The sequence below is a fragment of the Thermobia domestica genome, chromosome 13 (genome assembly GCF_964235325.1).
Source record: "Thermobia domestica chromosome 13, izTheDome1.hap1.1, whole genome shotgun sequence".
In the NCBI taxonomy this organism is placed as follows: Eukaryota; Metazoa; Arthropoda; class Insecta; order Zygentoma; family Lepismatidae; genus Thermobia; species Thermobia domestica.
In genome coordinates this window covers 8102599-8123798 of record NC_137466.1, presented here as the reverse complement: position 1 = coordinate 8123798, position 21200 = coordinate 8102599, and the positions used below count along the sequence as shown (strand labels likewise).

The 21200-nt window shown below is 32.8% G+C and overlaps 1 protein-coding gene across 8 annotated transcripts in view; it reads left to right on the top strand.

Annotated features, from left to right (window-relative positions):
- LOC145668009 (uncharacterized) overlaps positions 1 to 19915 on the top strand; it is a 254550-nt gene extending 234635 nt beyond the window's left edge. For all 8 annotated transcript variants that reach the window (XM_081735461.1, XM_081735458.1, XM_081735460.1 and 5 more), the window contains one exon: positions 11401 to 19915. In XM_081735461.1, coding sequence (XP_081591587.1) covers positions 11461 to 12111 — 651 coding nt within the window. In that variant the 5' untranslated portion in view covers positions 11401 to 11460 and the 3' untranslated portion in view covers positions 12112 to 19915. The remainder of the gene's footprint in view (positions 1 to 11400) is intronic.
- Positions 19916 to 21200: the final 1285 nt, after the last annotated feature.

Below are 21200 nucleotides of genomic sequence, written 5' to 3'. Positions count from 1 at the left end.
AAAATGATCGATTTTTAATATGAAAGACTCCACAGAAACACTTAATTTGTGAAATAGGGATGGTTGAAAATGGGCGATTACTAACTTGTGATATAACATTAACATAGATGTAAAGGTGGTGCCACAATATGATCTTGAAGTAATCACATATATGAAGCAGTAGGTTTAAGCCTGCAAGGCTCGCAACCCATGCAGTAAACCCTGCCATGTACCAATTTAGACAGTTAAAAAAAAAAAAAAAAAAAAAAAAGCCAATCAAATGAAGCTATAGTAATGGTCGTAATTCACACAATTTGATCCTTATCATGTAGTGACCAATATTCACAAACGGTTACAAACTTCAATGCTATATTTTACTGTAAGAATTGTGATACAAATTCTTACATTGCCTATTCGAACAAAGTAAGGATTAAAAATGAAAGTGTATTTGAAAAGCCATATCAGTGGTGGACACAAATTGTACGAAAACTCATCTGCCTGGAAATTGACCTTTTATTCGTCATTATAAATTTTCTTCAATTGGTAGATACAATACCACAACAATACTATTTAACTCATAGTATTATAGAGAAATTACGTATTAATATACGGTATATGCCTCAAACACTTGCAGTTTATCCCTGAATCATACAATTTCTTATTGTAAAAGCCTTTAGAACATTTACCAATCAGTTTATTTTTTTCAATAGACCTAAAGTGAAGCAAATGCTAAAGAGAGAAAATAAAATTATATCTTCATTTTCTTTAAACTAAATTTAATAGTTTCCTAGACTAATTGTTTAACATACAAGTGAGTACAGCTAACCAAAACTCTGTACGATATAAAGAATGTAGAGCTCTTATTATTGAACTCAGCATGAGCTCTATTCGTTCATTGGTAGTTTCGTTTCGCATTTAATAGCTCGAACCCTGATAATGGAAAAAAATTGAACACTGGTACTGAACATTATTATTTTTTTGTTTTGTTTTTACACAGTAACAACTACTTTTCGGTAATGTATTTTTGACACTGTGTTAGTTATTAAATTAATGTATTAACATTAGAATTGGATTCATAAATTAATGGACAGAAATATCTTACAGCAACAAAATATGCAAACAGATACAATCACAGAAATCGTGAGTGTGTGTGGTATTGATTGAAATCATACGACCAATATAGTAGAAGTTATGTGAGAAGATAATAACTATTATTCATTCATTGAAGTTTAGCCTTGTTTTTCAGCATTGAGACCATGAGACTTTGACCTTTAGTTTGAAATAGAATTCCAATCACCATAATGAGGCCGCCGACTCAGTGGTAGAGCGCTAACCTCTGGTGTAGGGTCACCGTGATTAGTTCAATGCCCTCCCACCGGGAATCGAACCGAAGGAACTTGTGCTATACAGTAGATCAACGGGCAGGGCTAGTAATAATTAATGTGGACACTGTGGCTTACTCTCATCTCTGATGCAAGGGGTCCTTGATTTGATACCAGGCTGTGTGTGTTTGTGGTGCGCAGCTTAGGATCCATAATTTTTCTTGATGTTCTCCTTTTTCTCTCACATTATCACTCTACGAACTCTTAGGCAATTTACTATCTACAATTATCTGCATGACATTACCGTGAGAGGTAAATCTAAAGTAATAATAATTAAAGTAATAAGAAAAATACTACTACTAATAATAATTTTATACTCGTAATTTCTTTTGATCCTTTATTTCCTGTTTTTGTTGTTATTATTTAAAAATATGTTGTATGCAAACTAGTGAATACTATTTACAACAAGGGAAACATGTATAAATTAAAAATGAAACCTTTACGTCCCACGGTTACGACGCCTAGGCTAAAGGAGAAGGTGGTGATAAGAAATGAATGAAATGGTGGAATGAAAAAATGGGAGAATACGGGAGAACCCCGAGAAAACCGACGCACATGATGTTTATGCACCACAAAGCTCACTTGGCGCGAGCTAAGATCGAACCAAGGACCGAATGCACCAGAGCTGAACGCTCTACTACTGAACCACCGCGGCCCCTATATAAATTAAAGTATAAATGTTATTCATATAATAAAGAAGTGATGAATGGGGTGCTTATCACCTGTGAGGTCGAAAACTATAATAAGATGTAAGGAACTATATTGATATGTAATAGCTTTTCCAAAAAGATTGTAGCTAGCAGGGTGGACGTTTCTCTGAAATCTTCTTTAAACTTGTAGAGTTTCAAGAGGTGTTCAATAATTATGGAAACGATACGCGCATATGAATATGCAAGGTAGAGCACCTAGATACGAAGTTCAATGCGGAACGCGAGTTGGAAGGAGAAACGTTTTGAAATTTGGAGTCGGTACAAAAAAATCTTTCTTTGAAACTTTTTCAGTTTAACGTCCCACGATTATGCTCTTAAGGGTAAGGGAGACTATAAATAAAACAAATGAATGATGATGGATTAATTGGTGGAATGAGAAAGTGGGAGGAAAGGGAGTATCTCGGTAAAACACACGATGTTGCCCTCCACAAACTTACTTGACGCGATCGAACCAAGAAACGTATGCAACAAAGGTAAGCGTTTTTACCCCTGTACCACTCTACCAAATTCGGAAAAATTGGGTATGGCTGTGATTAGAATCCATTTCCAGGGACCTCTAGGAAAGATTAGGATACAGTATCACAATTTTTTAAAAAAATATTTTCAATTTCTTATTTTGATAGAGATTCTCACGAGCGTGATTCCCTCGGGTCGATGGTGGGCCCAATTGACGATTGCGGGCCGATAATGATACGGCAGATTGCGTGGTCAATTGCTCATGGGGATATTCATTGATCATACTTATTGTTAAATATAGATAAGTATACACTGAGAAAAAATGTAGGTGGCGTACTTAAAAACATAGGTTACATGTGTAATTCCTGTAGTTTTTGAACTTAACGTACAGCAGACGTATAACTGAAAACGCATGTTTTATAATACTTTCTGTATAAGTGTTCCATCTATACGTACTTTCTGTATGAAACAATGTAGGCGGTCAGGATCTCATATACAAATGGACGTATATAACAAATAGCTGACAAAGGTAACATAAGTATATGCATGTGATATACGGAACACTGTTAGATATCAGACATCCTGCAACGGCATGATGTAACATCTAAGGACAGTGCCTAGGTAGCATACGGATAGCATATGCTCCATACTGATTTCTATAGTAAGCAAGAGGAAACCGTATATTTGTACAATATACCGCTGTCCGGAAAACAGATTTTTCTCTGTGTATTAAACAGAAAAGAGGAATGCAACTTATGAGAAATTGCATTCTGAAATACAACAAACACAAATGCATCGAAAGCTGTAAAATGAAATGCAATTGAAAATGAGGGTTAGACACAAACACAAATGTGAGCGTTAAGAATCGATAATCAAAGAGCTTATTACAAACCGGAACTTAGTTGTGAGGATCACTGGCAAGGGGGTCATGGTATAAAATATGTTGAAGAAACCTAATCAAGACTATTGGTAACCTAATTTGAAAGTTTAATTTAATCAAATAAATATATGATTTTCTTAAAAGAGGTAGATTTGAAAAGGGTTATTGGAAAAATTCGTCTTAGACTAAATTCAATCAATTATTCCTAATTAATATGTTGAACGTAAAAAAAAGACGAAATCATTTTTCCTAAAGGCAGGAAACGAAAAACTCAAACGTATATCGGTGCTTAACCTTCAATTGCGTGAGTTATTTTTGCTCTTTCGCTCGTCGAAAGGTAGGTGTACTATAACTTCAATGCTACGCAATTCAAACTGAAAATACTGGTTGTTGCGAGGGACGATAAACAAGAACGCCAACATCTATTTACAACAAAACGTTAGCATAACATTTTTTTTAATCCTATAATTACACAAGCACACAGAAACCCTTTAAAGTTGTTATCAAAATTAATTTTAAAACAAATGAGTTTCGTTTCACAGTGAAATTACAGTAGACTTCCGAACTATAGGAATTCAGTACTGAACTTGAAGTAACAAATTTATAGTAACTACTGGTTGCAATAGATTTAAAAGATCAAAGATAGATTATGTTCCTCGGTCGCTGAATCCGTATCAAAAAGTCATTACTCGCTATCCCTTACTGTTTTGCTTTATGATGATTAACATTAAAACCAGAAGTGACAATTGATGCCTATTACCTCTAGTTGCAATAAAAAGAATAAAATCAGACATAAAACGTATTCTTGGTACTGAATCATATGAAAAGGCTACTTGCTGGTAACTAGTTTTGTTTCATCCATTATGCGATCAGTATTGTAAGTGAAATCTTTCAGTTTATGCCCGCGATTATACCCCTTAAAAGCTAAGGGAGACGATGATAAAAACAAATGAATGATGATGGAAGAATTGGTAGAATGAGAAAGTAGGAGGAGGTGGGGGTACTCCCAGAAAATCCACGAACACGATGTTTTCCACCACACATTGGCCGGGGATCGAACAAGGGATCCACGCAGCAAGTAAACGCTCTACTACTGAACCACCGTCCTCCCCAATGTTGTAAACGAATAAATGTAATTTTCACCTCTTCCGGTATCAACAGTTAGATAAAAGTCGAGACAAAAGTCATTCTTCGAGCGATGAATCTGTAAAAAACTGTGCTTTTTATATACCTTACTGTCATTACTCTACGGAGAAAGGTATTGAAGCCGGAGGTAGTGGTTAATTCCAATCACTTCCGGTTTTGGTAGAGCGTTGTAGATGGTAATGGTACGTTCTCTAGAGCCACTGTATTGATTGGTAAAACCCGCTTGTTGATATCCATTACAATTTCTTTCTATAGCGATGAACGTTGAAATCGGAAATCGTTCATTTCTACCACTTCCAATTTGAGTGGAAGGGCCATTAGATCAACGGGGAGAATTACATCGGTAATCGAACCTTTGATTATGAGCACAGAAACCAGGCGCGTTAGCCTCTTGGCACATGGTTGACTCTGGTACCAAGACACACTCAGTTGAAGTCGCAGTCTTTGGAGGATGGAGCGTCAAGATGCTAAGTTCTTAAACTAAGTTTAAAAAATTACAAATTTCTGTTTTCCTCAATCTTCCCTAGAGGATACACTATCTACAATGATACGTTTGATGCATAAATTGAGATTTTTAGACTTTTTTTAAACCTCGCGGAATAGTGTATAAAACATGTACGTAGGAGAAAGATATCAAATCAAATTTAGTTAAGGCGGAGAGAGTGCATATTGAAAAAGAATACTTTCATCATTTAGAAACTTTTGAATAGGTTTCTTTGTAATTTTGACAGACGTTTTTTCCAAAATTTGCAGAAGAATGTGGATTCATTAAATGGTAGACAAGAAGATTACGTATAATCATAGTATGATATTTTCTACTAAATAATTGTTATTTATGTAAATAAGATAGATAGTTCAACATATCCTTCTCTGTTTCAATTTTCTGCGAAATGTTGGTTGCTCCTTTTTGACTACCAAATTAAAAGTTTCGATATGTAAAGATAATTTCTCCTTTCTTAATATCAAGTTTTAGATCTTAAGGTGCAAACTAGGATCCATTCACTTATATCGCTGAGTTTCGTTATAAACGTTTTGAAATATAGTAACTTTAGTGTGAAAAATTGATGAAATATTGCAAACAAATTTTGCTCCAAAATATTATTTAGAAGGAATTGTAGTTACCGATTTTGATTATTAATTTACGCACATAACCTACGTCTATTCAAATCCATTAATAATCTAATCGATAGCAGATACACGTTTATTTATTGTTAATGTTGGAATAAGTATGTGTCTTGAAAATATAGATTTTCACGCAAGATGTTTGTGCTTTAATTTTCACATGTTTTCATTATTATTATTATTATTATTATTATTATTATTATTATTATTATTATTATTATTATTATTATTATTATTATTATTATTATTATTATTATTATTGTCTAAGTTATCTCGTGTAACTCCTTTATCTCAATATTGTTTTGATTGAGCTTTCATGCATTTTTGGTAAATATTTCTAAAGTTGTAAAATAGAAATTCCATTTTTAATTTTATGCAGTGTGAAATCAGAGACCTTGGTAATTAAAAAAAAAACATTTTGCTGTACATAATCAACTACTATTTTAAAGATAATAAATGTTAACAAAAATGTTAGTAATTTCAATGCAATATTATACCAGTTAAGAATGCTCGAAGAGCATAGCCAGAACGAACTTTAAAAAAATGGAGAGATGAAGAGGGAAAGATAACTTTGATTGTTTCTATAGGCGAAAGTAAATCTTTTAATACGCATCTTCTTCTCTTTCTCGCAAAAATTCGCAAAATATCATCTTTTTATGACTTACGGTTGCCGAAATATGGTTCCTTAAATCTATCGAAATTCAAACTTTTTTTGGCCAATATTTGGAGAACGGTAAGAGTGACGCGAGAAATTCCATCACTTTCTCAGAAAGTTTTTGATGCTCTATCGAATGGAGGGCTCATAATTGAAAAAAATCGCAGATAACAGACAGAGAGATACACAGACTTACAGAATTCAGTAACGAACTTTAAAGTTCGTTGAAAATATGGAATACTTAATAATACTCGTTCGGAATATTATCTTGTGAAACATTAATGTACCTCAATAACTATTTTACGCGTAAATAAAATATGCATACAGCATGTCTGAATGAATAAATTTCGAAGAGTTTTGTTTGAAACCCATGGATTAATTTTCTCATGAAACACCTTCTAACTTTTTCAGTAGGAACCCAACTTATTCTTTGAGGATCTACTCTCTCCAGGATGTCCTTTGGTTACACCAGTTTCCAGCGTCTAAATTACACATAATGTCATTAAATAACTATGCAATAACATTAAATAACTTTCCAAATCATTTCAAATAAAAAAGAAAACTATTGTAATACAGAAATAATTAAAAACATCAAACTACCTTCGCACTATAAAATCGTACGCTCCTTTGGTGAAGGTTAGTACAGCAGTGTTATTGTCTGTTCGTGACAAATTGAAAATTTACGATGACCTGGAAGCTTTCCGGATGCAGCCAAAACTTCAGTTCTCTTTATAACATTTGCAGTGGAGCTTTAACGTCACTAGAAACTATCAACCCTCAAATTATAATTTTAAGGAAAATTACGCGTTTTCTCATACGATTCGAACACAAGCTTAAGTTATCAGTTATGCAAAATCAAGTTAAGTTACAAATTTTCTTTCATCCCAACCAGAAGTTAATACTTCGTCAACCAAGAAAAAATGACGTCAAAATTCGTACTTTCATTGTTTTATTTTCCCTTGGAGGAGTCTATAATTTTTGCTCTAAAGAAATCTCTTTTCTTTACGAAAGGGTAATGCCATCAATAAATTCAACCAAACACTGAAAAAGAAATATTGAAAGAAAAGGAAGACGAGATCTGAGAGTAGAGGTTAAAATATCCTGGAGGATCAAACTGTCGTCATAAATTAATTCCGCTTTTTCCCGCTTGGTGGCGCACGAGTTGTAGGTGAAAATGATTTTCAACAGAAGCCGTCTTGATTAAAAAAGTTTTTATGTTTTCCCTGGTTTCTTTCGTTTTGTTCATTCGTCAGTTTTCGAGGGTTATGAGGGTCGACATGTGCTGCCACCTTTAGAAAAGCAATTTCCTTCCTTAGCAGTGTTGCCAGTTCCAGTAGACTCGCTTGTTTTGGTGGTAAAAGTAAACAAACTATTATTGCAACATTCTAGTGTCCACTAGATTACAAATTTTAATAAATAAATAGACAGACGTTAATAATTTACTTCATGATTTATTTGATTACAAACGTTTAATGTTTACGGCTTCAAATTGACTTCAAATTGATTTTCGACCCCACTTAAATTAGGGATTAAACTCCTATCGAATTTAGCAAACTAGATTTCACCTCGTTTTGGATGGCAAGAGACACGAGGTATGTTCGTTTCTGTCAGTCCGGCTGTTATGGAAAATTACACACACACACACACACACACACACACACACACACACACATATATATATATATATATATATATATATATATAGATATAGATATATAGATATATAGATATATATATATATATATAGATAGATAGATAGATAGATAGATAGATAGATAGATATATTAACCACAAAGTTTGGTCAAATTTATATACAGAGGTGTGTTTTATTCACAGATGGTTCCAATTATTTTGTAGTAGTGATCAGCGACAATTTCCGCATTCAATGTTCCAAACTTAGTCGTATGTCTTATGAAGTAATTTTTTTTGTCGAATTGGGGATCATAGGTCATCATGTGGTTGGATAAAGTTTCTTGTCTGACCAAGAAGACAAAGCTGATTTTCTTACTTTCGTTTGTCCACCTACTGCTGGATCGGTATATATATGTATATAATGACGCGAGTAGTTTCGTGTTAGCTCCTGCTTCATCACTTTTTCCTTCGAGCGACAAAAAAGTGTGTCAAGTGTGTCGGTCCTTTAAAAAACGAATTCGAGATTTTGACGGGTTTACGTGTACTGTGGTCCCAACAAGAAGAAAAAGTTAGTTTTGGATGTTCGTCCATTCCTCCCGGCTTAAAAGTGTCCCTCATCCAAAGGCCATACCGTTCAATGTATCCAGACCAGTTTTAAACTTAAGTGTGTTATATGATGCTTCAGTGGGGGTTTCTCTCTACTCCTAAAATTAACGGTAGTTTACTAAAAGGTGAAAATTTAAAATAAAAAATATACGATTTTTTTCAAAAACACCTTTAACGATTTTGTTTATATTACATACATCAATATTTCATTAGCAATACCATAGTGTGGTATAAGACGTTTCTCTGAGAAAAATCCAGAAGCGACGAGGTTTTGGACGATTTTTTTCAATAACTCAGGCGATTTTGTTTATACATCATAAATAAATATTAATTACTAACCTGACAATGTGTCATAACTAATTTGTTCTAAAAAAATCCACTACATGGTTAGTTTACTCTTGGAAGTAAGTTTTCACAGATGATTTTCTCAAAAACGACTCAGGCAATTTTATTTACACTTCATAAATAAACGTTGTATTAAGAAACTTACAATATAGTATACATCATTCTTTTATTTTAAGAATTCACTAGGGTTATCTTACTTTTCAGGGCGAGTTTACCCCGGACAGTTTTCTGAAAAATAACTCAAACAATTTTGTTAATATTTCATAAATAAATGTCCCATTAAGAAACCTACAATACTATACAAATAATTTTCATAGACAATTTTCTCAAGAACGACTACAACAACTTTGTTCATACTTGAGAAATAAATATTACATTACTATCCTCACAATGTGTCGTAACTAAATTATCCCGAAAAAATCATGAGGGGTGGTTTACTCTTGGAGCGTGTCTTTTGAATGAATCAGGTAATTTTGTTCAGATTTTATAAATAAATGATCTATTAAGAAACCTACACTAAGATACAAATCATTTTTTCATTAGAAAATTCCCACTGTGTAGTTTACTTTGAGAGTGAGTTTTTCCTGGACGAATTTCTCAGAAATGACTCAGGCAATTTAATTCACACTTGACAAATGGTCCATAGGGAAACTTACAATATGATATATATATCTTTTACCATTTAAAAATTCACAAGGATAGTTTACTCTTCGGGGTGAGTTCTTTACAGACACTCAAAAACGACTCAACCAATTTTTTCGTAAATAAACATTTCTTTAACAACCCTACAATATGGTCTGAATAATTTCTCATGAAAAAATCCACAAGAGGTAGTTTGCACTTGGAGATCTTTTCTTCGGGATGGTTTTCCGAAAGCGCCTGTTATAATTTATTTTATTTATTTAGTCTTATTTTACATGGATAAGTTAAGGCTAATCATGCCTTGTCTCCCACTTCATCACGCAAACATCAAAATTAATATCATAATATTAAGTATTTATAAAATAATAATTGAAACACACACACACACACATTGAAATGACAACAAAAATTACAATCACAATCATAGACACACACTCACACACCCGGACGCACAGATTATTACTAATAAACACATAATATATTCACATACATTTAGGAATACGAGAAACAAATAAAAGGTAAGAAGAATAAAAATCAGTAGCATAATAATAATTTAGTTAACATTCAGCAAATAAACGTTCTCGTAATAACTACAGCATACAGTAATAGGATTCAATTTAAGACGTGAGATAAAGAAATTTTAGTGCACTAGCTCGTACCTTTTATTAATTATTTTCGATTGGTTAACATTTCTAAGCACATAGGCATCTATGTAATAAAACTCAAAAACCCTATCAAACTCAACTGAACACTACGATTAACAAAGGTAGTGAATATTAATATTCACAACCTGAGCGGCTTAGAGCCTAAAACCACTGTACTGGAAGCTATAATTTTACAGTAACACGCATAGCTGCTTTGATCATAAAATCACTGTCCCCCGAAAGGTTAACAAAAAGCATGAGGGAGTTAATTTATTTATTGTTCTATTTTTAATAGTAAGACACAAGTGAATGAATGTGTTGTTACAAAATCAAAGTTTTGATTTACTCTTTCATGCTCGAGTGAAAACTAATATAATACATTGTTAATTTCAGCATTATAGATCCTAACTTTCGAGAGTGTGTCAGTTTCGTACCAAAGTCAAGATCGGGGTATATTTTATTTATTAGTTTATATTTTTAGTAGTTTTTAAACACAAATTACCTATAGCTTTTCCGTCGTATTACTGAAAAAAAATTAGAAAATGCATATGGAATTCACCATTTTTCTATATATATACGTTGTCTATAACGCTCAAATTAGTATGTTACTTTTCGCTTCACTATTGAAGATAAAATCAAAACTTTGATTCGCTTACATCTTACTATTAATAATAAAAGTAGAAATAAATCTTCAACAAAATGATATTGAGTTGAACATTTATAGGAAAATATTTTGTGTATGAATGAGTAGTAAAATTCGACACAGAATATGTATATCCTCTGAAAATGTAATTTTATGTATTAATATTCTAAATTATTTTCTTAACTCTCAATACACTAAAGTACCTTCTAGCCCCATAAATCAACTTGTAGTGTTGTTTTCGATATTTCATAAAGACAATATACTTATATTTTAATTTAAGTACGGCGATCTATAACGATGACTTCAATAGCAAGACCTTTATTTAGTATTATTTGAAGATTCTTGAAATAATACGTAATGAGTATTTAACTTCTTCGAACATAAAATACAGACAGCTTTTAAAAGTGATTGTATAACACTTATATAAATGTTTCTAATTTAATATACTTGTGATCTACATTTTTTAGTTCGGTTTATTCTCTTTGTATTGATATTTTATTTATGTGATACTATTCTTTCAATATCACTAAGCATTTCTGTATCTTTTTATTTTTACAGATAATTTTACTACTCTTGAAGTAAACAGAGGTTGTGGCGATACTACTGACCAAGGTTACCATGGCAGGGATAGGCAATTCTGTTTCCAACGCTATTTTCTGTTGTTTCTGTTTTCTGGCCTTTACCATTACAACAGAGGTTCAGACATCACCAGTTGGCCCAAATCAACACGTGCCACCAATTAAATCAACAGTTGATGTTGCATCTGTTTGCGATCAAATTTGCGTGTCTGGTTTAGGTGGACCGCCTTGTGGTGACCAATGCTCACTCTCAAAATGGGTGCATCTAGAAAGTTATGGAAAGAACAAGAAACCCTCTTCTTCAAACTCTGCTGGTAGACCAAGACGAGAACTATGTCCAACTTTGTGTAGGTTGCAATTGGGTAAACCACTCTGCAACTGTGAAGAAACTCTCTCAGTCCAAGTCAAAGGAACTGTGGAGGAGGGAGATTGGTATGAAGTTTGTAGTACATTCTGTATGTCTGGTGTGAGTTTGGATGGTTGTCCACAATGTAAGAACTACGTTGGTGAACAAACGGTCAAACAGAAGTCAGAAACATCTTCAACAACATCAACTTCTGTTCTGGTTGAAGACATCACGAGGGAAGGTGATGAAAACCAAGATGATTGGGACGAAAGATGCAAAGTTCTTTGTGAAAACGATGATGGAGGCGCTGCTTGCGATTGTGATTTAATTCCTCTGAGCAAATAATACAAACTTTTGATTTATATCTTATTATTGAAAGCCATTGGAGTTTGGGCTCGCAATTAAACTATCAAAATATTAACCAGTATTATTATTCTGACATTCTTTTGAGCTTTGTGTCCGGCTTTTTGCTAGTTTAATTGAATCCTTTCTGCTAAGTGTCTTCATGACTTATTAATTGGACTTATTATTTTAAATTTCCAATAAACTTCTTTCTCTAATATTCTTTTGAGCTTAGGATCCAAGTCTTTGCTTGTTTAACAGAGTTTTCGCGGCAAAGTATATTCATGAGTCGTTAATTGAAAAATATTTGTAAGTTTAAAAGAAACTTACTTTATGAAACAAGCATCAAGTGGTATCGCACAATAAGTCAGAATATTACTATGTTGTTTTTAATATATTGTGGATATTTCAGAAAGAAACAATTCAAGAATACACAAATCTTTAGCAATGCTGCTGTTGCTAAATCTATAGTAAAGAGATAATTACTATTATGGATGAAATATATTTATGAAAGAAAGCATCTAACTAGTAAGTATTACAGAAGAAGAAAAATTACTTCAAAGTTGCAGTATGATGTAATTACTCCTTAACGAAATGTTACCCAACCCTTTGTCTGGGACATCTTTTATTTATTGAATATCAAAATACAAGAACTCTCTGTATTGTCAATTGAAGGAAGGAATGTTTCCTATACCTTTGTATTCTGATTGTTACTAAACTTGGAAGTCTGTAAGTGCGTATTGAGTTGTTGAACTGAGAATATTTCAAAAGAGATATTTTACATTGAAACTGCATGGAAAATCTTCAACAACTTTCGTTCTATGCACGTACACTAGTTCTTTAACTAATTCATTTAAATAATTTAATCATTTGTAGAATGGGCATTTTAGTTATGAGAAGTTTACAATTAAAAGAAAATAGAAAACATGTTATTTATATTTTACATTTCTTATTACTGCATGTACATACTACATCAGCTAAATGTAATTATATTCATAAAAAATGTAACGTGCAAAATACAGCACACGATGTTTTGGATGTCGTGATTGAATGTTACGTGTGATTGTAAATAGTATTCATGTCTATTGAATGTTTTGCATTATATGTGAAAAATGGTAATATGTGTGTGTTCTTGGAATGAAATTAATTGCACTAATAGGAGCTATGTATGTTAATTCAAATTGACAAGTTATAGGAAATTATTATAATTATTATAGAAAATTGATATAGTTTTGCTATACTTTTTGTAGCGAAAAAAGAAATTTTAAAGAGATTGTGAATATGCCAAATATAGTTGGTATAAGGGTCGATAAGATAAATGAAAAATGTTAAGGACTCACCTATCTTTCAACATATTTAAGACACTCTGGACGCGTGATTCCTCAATTATGCATGAAGAAGAAATGTTCGTATAATTCTTATTGCTCTTCAATATTCAGGATGAAACAGTAATATGTACTCTGATATGCAAGTATTCGTATATTAAAACATTTTTAAAAAGGAGTAATATAACAGAAAACGCACGAAGCTATTCACAAAGTTATAAGAATCCAACTCACACCTAGACTTACTTCAGACACGATTATCACTATCACACACGTTAATTACACGTAGCCAGTATGAACAAAATGTTCTAAAAATCTTATACGATACTGAAAGGAAATCTACATGACTTAGACTTGCGTAGTGAACGAATGAGAGTAGAGATATTATAGTGTTTATATTGATCTCAGTAAACTACTCACAAGGAGACTTACGGAAGTGTCACTCACCGATTTGAATGAAACTTTGCACATTTGTAGAACATCAAAAAATAATCGACACGTATTTTTTTATTTTGACAATGGTGCGGGTTTAAGGGTAGAAACCACCCTTTGAACGTTAGGGGTGGTCTCGAAGCATAGACAGAAAACGATCATTTAATGTAGAAGAAAACATAATGCCAGGGAGTTTTAGAACAGCTGTTTCAGAATCTGACGCCAAATTAAAGAAATACAAAATGGCGGATCCAATATGGCGATTACAATTACAAAGCCTTCTCGTTTAAAATACTGTGCTAGTCAAGAACAAACATAGTTGGCAGGGGTTACTGCAAGGAGGTTGCAGACCGATTTGAAACCCTTTCTGTAGTTATTTTAACATGATATTTGATTAAAGTAAGTCTCTGTACCTCTCCCGTGTTATTCGGGGTGCTTATGTATATTGAGGACCGCGGTGGCTCAGTGGTAGAGCGTTCACCTCCGATTCTTGGGGTCCCTGGTTCGATCCCGGCTCGCGCCAAGTGAACTTTGTGGTGGACAAGTACCGTCTGCGTGGGTTTCCTCCCACTTTCTTCATTCCACCATTTCATTCATTTCTCATCGTCACCGTCTCCTTTACCCTAGCCGGTATAACCGTCGGACGTAAACCTCAAAAATTTCATTTAATTCATGTATAGTAAGTCCCCTCGACTCTCACTATGTCAGGACTTCATAGTCTATCCTCAATTGTTATAGAAAACGTTTTGTAGCAATGATATTCCGTAAAAAAAAAAAAAAAAAAAAAAAAAAAAAAAACTGTGTGATGCATAAACATTGTTTACACCACACACGCCTTATTACGGCAATAACTGTGCCCAAATCGCAAAATGCTGCACTATCTTTGAAACAAAATGATATATGATTTTCAAATGCAGGTGTTTTTTTCTTCAAATAACCTCTTTTGTACCACGAATACCTAACAAGATTTACAAATTTGGGAGAAGAATACTGATTAGCAATCAGTGACAGAATCTTAGTTATATTATTACAGAGATGTAAACTAATTTTATAGTTGTAGAGAAGGATAATGTCAGAAAAGTGTCTCAAGAAGTTTCTTTTTCTATCGCTTAAAGAACAACACATCAAGAGGATGAATCTTACTAATTATTCATACAGGAATGATTTCTAATTTGAAGTACTCCTTTGTTCTTAAAATAGGTTCAAAAATTGATGAATTGTGACCATTCCACGAATTTAATAACAAATCGATTTTGCATTAGACGCTGGAGGAATAGTCAGAGGAGAGGAGACTAACTTTAAATAAGCACTGGAATAGCGAGAGGAGAGGGGACTCACTTTAAATATGCACCCCGACTAGTGAGAGGGGAGGGGAGTAACTTTTAATAAGCACCTCGAAAAGTGGTAGGTAAGGGGACTCACTTTAAATACGCACCCCGAATAGTGAAGGTGCAGAGACGCAATTTAATCAAGCATCTCGTTAAAATAAGTACAGAAAGGGGTTTCAAAACGGTCTGCGACTTTCTCGCAGTAATCCATGCCAACTATGATAGTTCTTGGTTGAATGTACAGCATTTCAAATTAGAAAGCCTTTTTTAATTGTAATCGCCATATTGGATCCGCCATTTTGAATTTTGTCATTTTGACGTCAGACTCTGAATCAGCTGTCCTAAAGACCCTATGACAGTATGTTTTCTTCTATATTGAATGATTGTTTTTGTCTATGCTTCGAGACCACCTCTAACGTTCAAAGGGTGGTTTCTACCCTTAAACCCGCATCATTGCCGAAATAAAAAAAATACGGGTCGATTAATTTTCGATGTTCTACAAACGTGCAAAGTTTCATTCAAATCGGCGAGTGACACTTCCGTAAGTGTCCTTGTCAGTCCTCATGCTAACTTCTCAGAAGGTATAGAATAGGATATGATTCGAACTCCTAAGATCAAATCAATGTAGTATTGTCTTGTATTGTTTACATCTAGAACATGAGATGCTTTTGATCGCTATGATTATGTAATTATTGACAAAGAAGTGTTTCCTCAATATTATAATATTACATGGAAGTTGGTAGCTTCCAACGGAAACAAAGTACATTAGACAGTGACAAAAGAATCCTAAATGACAGTCAAAAATAATTATTTAAAAAATCCTATTCGTTAAAAGTAATACAGTGAAATACTATACCTTGTGGCCTTACAGATCTGTGCAGTAAATGGTAGCATAGTTTAAACGTATTTTCATTCTAGGAATAACAGAGTTTGTAATAAAGTTAATTGTTGTACAAATAAACTGTAATATAAAGTCATCCTTTCAACTAAACCATGTGTGATATACTAATACATTGTCGTGTTATGTATTATAATGTATCTATGACAACAAATATGTTTCTTAAAATATTTTATTTTAACCTTTCAATACGGAATGCCAGGTATTTATATAAAAATGCCTCGGTACTTTACTTTGTGAGTTGACAATAATCCGTAGTTAGTGCAATGTAGAGTAATTAGCAGAGCTTATATATTATAACCCTTCCTCTTTCAGCCATGAGATATGTCCTCCAATTCATTTTTTCCCGAGGAGAGGATGAGGAGATGGAAATGAGAAATGAACAAATTATTCCCTTGATTTGAAATCTTTTAATAAAGAATCCCATTTCATAAAACTTTAAAATATAGATATATAGAACTTATTTATACAGTACAAAGGAAAGTCTCAATTAGAATGACAGGTCGCAGGATTCGAGTTCAGGACCTCCCGATTGCGAAACACAAATGCCAACCACTAGCTTGCGCCTGTTCGGTTTTTATGTAATTATAAAACAGTATATTCTCTCAAAATGAAAATTAGTGTTTGAAATTTGGTCATGATTACTATTTCATATAATATTCTAATGATTAAGCAGACGCTCCATACTCATGATCAATAGAAGCAACCACCCATACAATTTAATATAATCCTAGTTCTTTAAATAAGGTAATAACTATCTAAAAGCAATAATGAAGTTATTTTAAAAGTAAGAACGATACTTCCATAAATATAAACTTATGAACGAAAAATGATCATTTAAATTACAAGTATTAATATGGTCATGAAATGCTTGTAAATTTGAAAATCTTTGACGACGAAGTAGTTTACAGTTTTATATAAATAATGAACAAAACAAATATTATGTTACTTTTAAATAGAGGAGAAAGGACTGTAGTGAACATATGTTGTTTCTAAATATTATTCCCAGGCTAGTATTTAAATGAGCCAGTATATGAAGAAAGAGAAACGTGTTTTAAAGCATGTCGTTATATAATTAATGTTTCGTTTCTTGGCATGATAAACTTCATCGTTTAAAACCTTAAAAACACATAATTATTCATATGTAAGGTATTTAAAGACAAATATACAAGTTTAGATACTGGATTATTTTATTTGTACTGAGGATATAACTTTTCTTAATTACACTAACTGATATACTTGCGAAACATTAACAGTTGAAGAAACAGATGTCAACTTGAAGCTTCACATAACATAAGATTGACGAGTTAATTATTATGTTTTCTTCCATATTCTGATCCAGAATCATGAGGTCAATAAGTTAATCTTGTAATTGTTCTGATATGCATATATTATTCCTCTAGAATAGCAATGACGTATGTACATACATGTTTATTTCTACATTTTTTGGTCAGCACATTCAATGAACCTTAACATAATTAGTGAGGTTATTGATTCACGTATTACGGATACGAGTGAAATTTCAGTTCAAATACAACAAGCATTGATCTTTATATAATTCTGCAATCTTTATATCCGAAACTAACAATTGACGGATAAGCCAATGCCATTCTAGAGGTCGCATGTTAAAAAAAATGATATAAAGGAACTAATTTACTTTTCAAATTAAATTCTTTTATAAAGAGAAGTTGATATTTAATTAAATTGTAATTAATAGGAACTAATAATCTTTATTTCAATAAAAAGAATAAATAGTAATAATAATATGTCAACCTCTTCATTATTACGAACACTGAATAATGACTGTTTTAATAAATATTGAAGATTTTTTTTTAACTTTTAAAATAATGGCTACTAACCTATAAAAAATCGTAACCGTGGACGTTAAATCGCATTTCATTTTGATGTCACAATACCACATAATTGTATAAATAAATAAAAATCGAAAGTCAAGCTTCCCTCTCTCTTCCTCTCCGTTCCTTGTGAAGAAGATTGTTTTGTTGTCTTGATGAAATACCTTTATCTAAACAACAGTAGGAGTTAATTTAAAGGAATAACTCTAATAAATTGAATGTTGAATTTAAGAAATCTAAATTACATTAAAATGCTAAAAATGTAACTTCTATTATTCAACGTTATTTGCAGGCTTTACTTGAATTCGAAAAGCAAATGCAGGATTGTGTGTGTCAAACTTTACTGAAGACAAGCACATGCACACACCAAATTAATTCCATATAAAAATTTAAATCAGAAACATTTTGTTGAACTTTATCGGTAAAGTACGTACATTACGATTGCGCAAACTTTTATGAAATATATGGACATTTAGGGACAATATTATCAACCTGTAAGCACTCATCTGGAGTAGTCAAAAGAAAAATAAATAGTAGAAATGATTAACACAAATTCACATATGTACCATTTCAGCATTGCATTTGCTAATTAAGACTTTTAAACAAATGTTAGGAATTGTCACAAACTTCTGTCCTATAAGATAATTCTTTAACTAATGCATATAAACATTCCAAACTCAGTAAAATGGGTATCATTTTGTGGAAAGTTTACAATTAAATGAAATCGTACAGTTGGAAATGCCATGGGCTTTCCTGATTCGTAGCACAAAAGAGTTAATTTTGAGCTTCGTATATTAGGAAAAATTATTACATGTATATGACACTAGAGAATCAAAATTCTTTACCCCGATATTTAAAAATTTTACACATACGAACAAATATGCAAAAAATCCCAAATTGTTGTGTTTTCTTTATTGGTTAACATGGCCTACTCTTTACTAGTGCACACCGTGTGCGTGTTTTTTCTCGGGGTTCTCCCACTTTCTTCATTCCACCATTTCATTCATTACTCATCATCACCGTCTCCTTTAGCTTAACCGGCATAACCGTGGGACGTAAAACTCAAAGATTTCATTTCATTTTCTTTACTAGGGCAGAGTGATTTGAAATCCTACTTCGTCTACCTCTGATAATTCTGAACCGGATCACAATATAATGTTGTAGTGGTAACAAAGATAGTAATGTTAATAATATGTACAAAAAAATGAAACAAACAAATGAAGTATATTTCCTTAAATATACGAGTTACAAATCACGAAAAATACCCGTATTCTCATGGAAATCCTTCAACCTCATATGTGCATATTTGATCGTGAAAACCAAAACCGCATACCACTCTCAGGTTTATACTAAGTTCCTAAGATTCTATCTCGGTGTTTTGATAAGGATATACTGAAATAACAAAGAAGTCAGTAATTTGTAATTTTAACAAAATAAAAATTGTTATACAACTTAGTACTAATAATTGGACAGTTGGAATGTTTTAAATTCCTTGTTCGCTGTTAATTTATCAAGACAACAAACTAAATCTTATTTTTATTATTTGTTTCATCCCCTGAATGTTTTCTGTTTGGTCCTTCTGCACGATATGGCAACGATAGCTGCAGGAATGTCTCATTTAAAAGCATCTTCTCTACGATTGAGGAAATTGTTAAATTTAATATTGAATCATCCATATCCTATTGTATATATAACATGATAAGAGAATAGTACTAAAAGTATTGTTTAATGTTTCTCTGGATTTGTAAGAAAAATGTATAAAGTGCCTTCATCTGTTCTATCTATGTAAGAGAATAAATATTTAGTTCATGCTATGTATATAGCGTATACCATAAAATGTGAAACAGGATGGATAATGTGTGTATAAATAATAAAAAAAGAAGTTAGAAGTGACCTGTAATAAGCAGTATATGTTAATTCATTTGATATATATATCTTAAGAATAAAAGGAAATGCACGTAGAAATTTTAACTAGATATTTACTTACCCTCCTTTTTTGTACCAGGTAGTACATTAAAAAGTATTGAGCCATTTACGCACAACATGACGTTCCTATCTCAAATCTTAGCATATATCAGTCGCAGTGAATCACGTTTAACGTCATTGGACAGCTGAAGGTTGAAGCTAGTAGATGTACAAGAAATGTTAGAATTGTTATAATTAGACGTAAGGTATTGCGCCGTGAAGGTGAATGAACTTTCCGCAATCAGCTCTACATTTTACAGTTTTAATTCGATGAAGGCGCAAATGTTGCACAGCTCTGTGAAGATATCTGTTGCTGTTTGAGAGCATGATACGCTATCAAATGTAACAGCTAAAAGATGATTCAGGTGTTTTCGTTCTGGAAATTTTGATGACCAAGATACTCCTCGCAGTGAGCAACCATTCAGAGTAAACGTGTATGATATTCTAGTAAAAGTGAGAAAGATCGCCACATAAACAGTCATGGCATCATCAATCATTTAAACATGTATGACTAAACAATATTACATCATTTGGAGAAAGTTGGTTACAAAAAGTAGCTCGACATTTCGGTGACACATGATCTGACTCAAAAGCGTTTACTCCATCTAATTTCTATCTGCAAATCTCTACTGAAACGTAATGAACTCAAGCCAATTTTGAAGCGTTTGATCATCAGTAAGTAAGGTGGATAACTTACCACAACGATGTGCAAACAAGATCGTGATTATAGCGAGAAGAAGCTTCACAGTTTGTGACAATATCCACACGCCCAACAACATTGTGCTGTGCGTTTTGTTGGATTGGAAGGGCATCATGCATCTCAAACTGCTGCCACTGTGTAGGACGAAAGACTTGTACTCTGTATCGTCGATATTTAGCGTGAGTGCACCTACGAAGTCAAAAGAAAGTGCCAGAACTAGTCAACACGTTGTATGCCACACTGACAATCAGACCGCATACAACTTTAAGAACCCGTCAAAAATTTAGAGAACTTGGCTCAGAGGTTTAAATCCATACACCGTAAAAACCCTGATACGGTATCGCCCGACTATAATTTGTTTCAGTTCTGCAGAAGTTCTTGAATTCAATTAAGTTAGTTTCAAAAGAGGTCTGTAATAACAACGAGTCACAATTTATTGACTATAAAGCACATAAGATCCATATCGACGTTATTATGATGTTGTCCAAAAAGTGACAAAAGATCATCAAGTAGATTAGTGCATTTGTGGTTTCATTATTTTGTTTTGAAATCATTGTAAATGAATTCTCAATTTTCGCCTTCCAGGGCTCA